Consider the following 5123-nt stretch of genomic DNA (forward strand, 5'->3'; position numbering starts at 1 on the left):
GGTTTAATCTCCATCTTCTTCCATGAGTTCGCGCTGCAGATGAGGGACCAATTATACATGAATATATTCAAGTGGCATTAACAGTACATGCTACTAATTAGAACCATCTCTCAACGCGATTAGCATGTACTCCCTCCGTTCTCAAATATAAGTCTTTCTAGAAATGTTAACAAGTGACTACATACGGAGCAAAATGAGTGAATCTACACTCTAAAATATGTCTACATACAACCGTATGTTGTATTTCATTTGAAATGTCTACAAAGACTTATATTTAGGAACGGAGGGAGTACTACTGATATGAGATGGATCATAAAGAGAATATAATATACTTACTTATCCCATGTTTGCCCGGCAACAAATATACTGTATATACACACGAGAACGAAGTTACACATGCACACACATTCATTCATTGATATAGGGCACATCTAGATGTGCCTTAGTTATTGCACATCTAATTGACATAAGCAAGCATAGAAAGGAAAATGAAAAAAAAAGGAAATATCCACACGAATCTTCGCGTAAAATCAATGATATAGGACTTTAATGTGCAATACAATGGCACATCTAAATGTGCTTTAGCAAAACCGTATATATATACATACATACATATGCATAGTATTCACCCAAGTACTACTCCCTCCGTTCCTGAATGTAAGTCTTTTTAGAGATTCCACTATGGACTACATACGGAGCAAAATGAGTGAATCTACACTCTAAAATATGTCTATATACATTCGTATGTAGTTTGTAGTGAAATCTCTAAAAAGACTTATATTTACGAACGGAGGTAGTAGATTCTACTACAGGTCGTACATGCAGGCGATGATCAGTTGGGCTGCGCATGCAGCTACGTCGCCGTCAATGTGCTAGCATACATCGATGATGGATCGATCATTAGATAGCTGGTATCTTTCAGAGGCAAACAATATGCAATTGTTTGTTAGATGGGCAGTTGAAAATAAAACTAAACAGAAATACAGAATTATAATCAAGGGTGTAATTCAGAGGCGTGGCATCCAGCGAAGGAGGAATGAAGAATGAACTCAAGGGGGAGAAGACAAAATGATTATCAGATCAGTGTTGATTTGAACCAACCTGTTGGATTCATCCGGTGGCGTGCGGACGTGGCGGTCGTCGGCGTGGATGCCTTCCAGTTCCAAGAAGGGCGAGATCTCGTCATACTCGTGCTGATGGCCGCCAGCGGTAGCAGTGTGATCGAGCAACAACTGATACTGGTTTTCTTCTTGCGAGACGGCGCCACCCATGTTGGCAATGGCGCCCTCGTAGTACTGCGGCTGCATCTTCCACGGCAGGGACGGTGCAGCAACGACGCCGTCGTCACTGTTGTCATTACCGTATAATCCTGACGATGCTGGTACGTATTTGTGCTCGTCCAAGTAGTGCATGTTGCTACACTCGGTCGGCGCCGGAGGTACATCTGCGGTGGGCGGCGGCAGGGAGAGGGGAGGGGAAGACTCGAGGCGGCGGCGGTAGTGGTGGATCTGGGCTTGGAGGCGGCGGAGGATGCCGTACTCCTGGCGGAGCTGGCTCTCGAGAGCGACGATGGCGGGGAGGCAGCCGCCGGCCGGGTTGGCGTCCCAGGCGGCGGCCTCGTAGGCGAGGCCGCGCATGGCGTCGTCGCGGCGGGCGCGGTCGGGGCCAGCGCGGCGGAGCGTCTTGAGGATGTTGCTGACGCCGAAGAGGCGGTGCACGCTGCGGAAGAGGCCCGGGCGGTCGTGCGGGAAGTAGCGCGCCAGCGGGCACTCCGCCGTGCACCGCCGCCGCTGGTGCTTGCAGGCCGCGCACGCGGGCTGCCGTTGCGGCTGCTGCTGCCTCGCCGCCGGCATGGCATCCCCAGCTACGTAGTCGCCTACCACTTTTTCCGCTTTGTTTGTTGTGTGCTCTGCTTGATAATAGGATCGATGGTCGTCTTCATGCACGAGCTAAGATTTGTTAGAATATTTTTTAGAAAAATAATTAGTTATAATATTGTCTGGTAAGGATTCATTTGACACGTACGTGCTCAACTTACCCAAGCAAAGTTAAGAGAAGGATTAGTTAGAAACGTGTGAAAACAGATTTTTATTTCCTTTTTACATTTGATTTGCCAAAAATGCAAGTGTTACTCAAACGAGACAAAGCCAAAGTTTGTTTTTTCGACCAACTCATGTGTCATTCACGTTTGGTTCCTCCATCCAAAGTGATTTTGACAATGGTGTCACGATTTTGCAAGGACGCGCCGTGTGATTACCATTCGATGTACAGATCTACAACTAATATGGATTAGATGTACGGTTTAGATATACTCGAGGTCGTAGCCTCGCAGCAATAGTTTGTTAGGGCATTTACACGAGCCCGATTGTGCAAATTTGGCCCCGAAACATCCGCGGATGCACGTGATCTTTATTTGAATCTCTATTTGTTCACGTAGTTATGTCTCTTACTCTTTTTTCCATAAGTCCGGTCATATGCATGTGGTTGATGGAGGAGTGAGAGAAAGAAAATAATAATAATAATAAAGAAAGGAAAAAAGATGCTTCATGAGGTGGGTCAAATCCTATGTGGCGGACGCATGATCACTGACCGGACCCGACCGGACACTCTTCGTACTCATCCCATATATGAGGGCAACATGAGGAGTGTGCATTTAAGGAGGCTTTGAGGGCATCTGCAACGGCAACCCGCAAATTTATTCCCGCATTCGTCCGTGGACAAGGGGGCCAGTCCATGGCTACGGATGCAGGAGGCCGTCATCCAATCGTATCCGCATACATTTTCACAACAACTCAAACCAACCAGCCGAAAGTCGTTCAAACAAGTCCGGATTTCATATAAACATGACGAATTTCATACAAACCGGACTAAAACGTTTATAGTTTGAACATATTTTAACTAAAAAGGTAAAACTACGTGCATGTACGATCGCGCGGAGCTCCACTCTCATGACACGGATACACTACACTAGTCTACGTCCGGTCGCGGCTTGTCTTCCCCATGTCCGGCAACCCGCTGATCGGACTGCCGGAAGCCCCGGAGGTATATGCTTCAGCGCAAAGAGCGGCTCGCTTCCCCACCGCTCATCGGAGTGGAACCGCTGGCTGATGCTTCAGTCGGAGGGGAGTGGGGGCCTCCGCTTCCGTGGAGCCCAGACAGTGGGTCGACGATGGTGTGCGCTGAAGAACCGGACAAGAAACCGGTTGTGTACGCCGGCGTCCCCTCGGCGGTGGCCTTCCTGGGGCCCAAGCGGCGGCAGCTTCCCATGTTCTACTTTCCCTCGATGTTGGCGGCGGATGCGGACGCGCTGGCCGCCGACTAGTCGTTCTTCATGCATCCAGCTTCTTTCTTTCCCTGCATGGCGTGTATACGCATGCATCGACGACGGACGACGCGATCGAAGGAACTCGAGGTGCGATACGAAGCAGTGGCGTCAACGGCAGCGACGAATCCCCTAGGGCATCTCCAAGGCCGACACACAAACGTCCCGCATGCGTCTGGACCGTGCTTTCCAGACAGCGGAAGGCTTCCAACGCCGGTCTGTATCGGTCTGCGACGCGGTCAGGACGCGATTTCTCTCGCAAACCGAAGAAAAACATGAGAGGGGGCTTTGCGGGAGTCCGGACCGATCCCAAGCCCGCTTCTGTGTGCCCTAGCCCACCAAAAACCCGTTCCCCATCCCGCACTCGCTTCTCGCCCGGCGCCAGCTGCCCGCATTCAAGCCGCTGTAGAGCGTGCCGCTCCACATTGAAGGCGGCTCAGGGCACACGCGACCTCTCACTGCCTCCGCCATTGAAGGGGCGTGCCGGCCAAGGGCGCCGCCCGCTGCACGCCCGAAATAACACGCCTCCTCGTCGCATTCAAACGCCTCCATTAAACCCGTGTGGAAGCCGAGGAACCTACTCCGGCCACACGTCTGTTCACGAGCGAGCCGACATTAAACGCAACGCCGGGCAAGCTCCTCCCGTTGGCCCTCTATTTAAACAAGGTCATATGCCAGGCAAAAATCGCACCACCAAGTACACCGCTCCCCATCTCCTTCTTCCACCATTTTCTCCACCCTTTCGATGGCTATGAGCAGGAAGACCAGTCTCCCGCATAAAAGCCGGCTGGGTGGCCCGTCAAACCCGCCGGATACGATCGAGGTAGCATGCTGCAGCTCCACCTCCCTCACCTAGCCTGACGGAGCAAGTCGCCACCCCACACCGGCGCATGGTTCATCCACTCACTGCTCCAAGCCAGCTCGCTGAGGAGTGGCGAGTTGCTCTGTAACAGCCTGGCTTTTGGCCGTTTCCTTTTTCTTTTGATTTATTTGGTTTTTGCTCTGTTTTCTTTTTGGAGTGGTTCTGTGGCCTTGCCACCTGGGAAATCATCCTCACCCCCCTCCCAAGTGGCTCATCATCCTCAAAACCTTGCCAAGATCATGTCACTTCACTGCTTGACCAAACCCTAATTTCTTTTTGTCAGGATTATTCCTTTTTCTATAAAAGGAATAACCTCAAGTACCCTAGGTTGTGAAGCAACCCATATTTCTGTCAATCCAAAAATTCCCAAACAATTCTCATAATTTCTTTGGGTCATATGTTGCTCAAATATGCCCAAGCTTTCTTGTCCTAGCCCAAGAAAAATTCCCCAATAATTATTCTTCATTTCTGTCCAGTGTGGCTTTCTGTGAAGAAAGTGCCACCTATCCTTTCCTGATTGCTCCCAAACCTTTTGGGCATTCTCTTATGTCCAAATAATTTCCTCATGCCAAAATTCAACTTTATTTGCCTAGCCAATCTTCCTCAGCAATTTTTCAAACTTTCTGTCAGAGAAAAGGCATTGTGAAGGAAGTGCTAGCTAGGAGTACCCAAATGAGTTGAAATTTGGCACACTCCTTAATGTGCTCATATCATGACCCCCCTCCAAGTTTCAGCTCCATCCTATCATCTATGTGAGCACAGCATCAAATCTTTGATTCTGCTAATATTTCCAGGTTGTGAAGCAAGTGCATTTTATATTGCTTCAAAAATCCTGATAAATTACCAGGTTGTGCTCCTACCCTTATAACATCTCTCCACCAAATTTGGGACCATTTCATCAAGCCCATATTTCTCGAAAATTATTCCAAGTTTCTGTTC

General features: G+C 49.3%; 1 protein-coding gene across 1 annotated transcript; it reads right to left on the reverse strand.

The window, feature by feature from the left end:
• Positions 1–1049: 1049 nt before the first annotated feature.
• LOC109777043 (protein ASYMMETRIC LEAVES 2-like) lies at positions 1050–1853 on the reverse strand. The gene has a single exon (XM_020335699.2). It carries the CDS (start codon positions 1851–1853, stop codon positions 1050–1052), a length of 804 nt encoding a protein of 267 aa, XP_020191288.2.
• Positions 1854–5123: the final 3270 nt, after the last annotated feature.

The sequence above is a fragment of the Aegilops tauschii genome, chromosome 3 (assembly GCF_002575655.3).
Source record: "Aegilops tauschii subsp. strangulata cultivar AL8/78 chromosome 3, Aet v6.0, whole genome shotgun sequence".
NCBI lineage: Eukaryota > Viridiplantae > Streptophyta > Magnoliopsida > Poales > Poaceae > Aegilops > Aegilops tauschii.

Coding starts and splice junctions, on each gene's coding strand:
- LOC109777043 (XM_020335699.2), bottom strand. CDS start 1,853: ATGCCGGCGGCGAGGCAGCAGCAGCCGCAACGGCAGCCCGCGTGCGCG.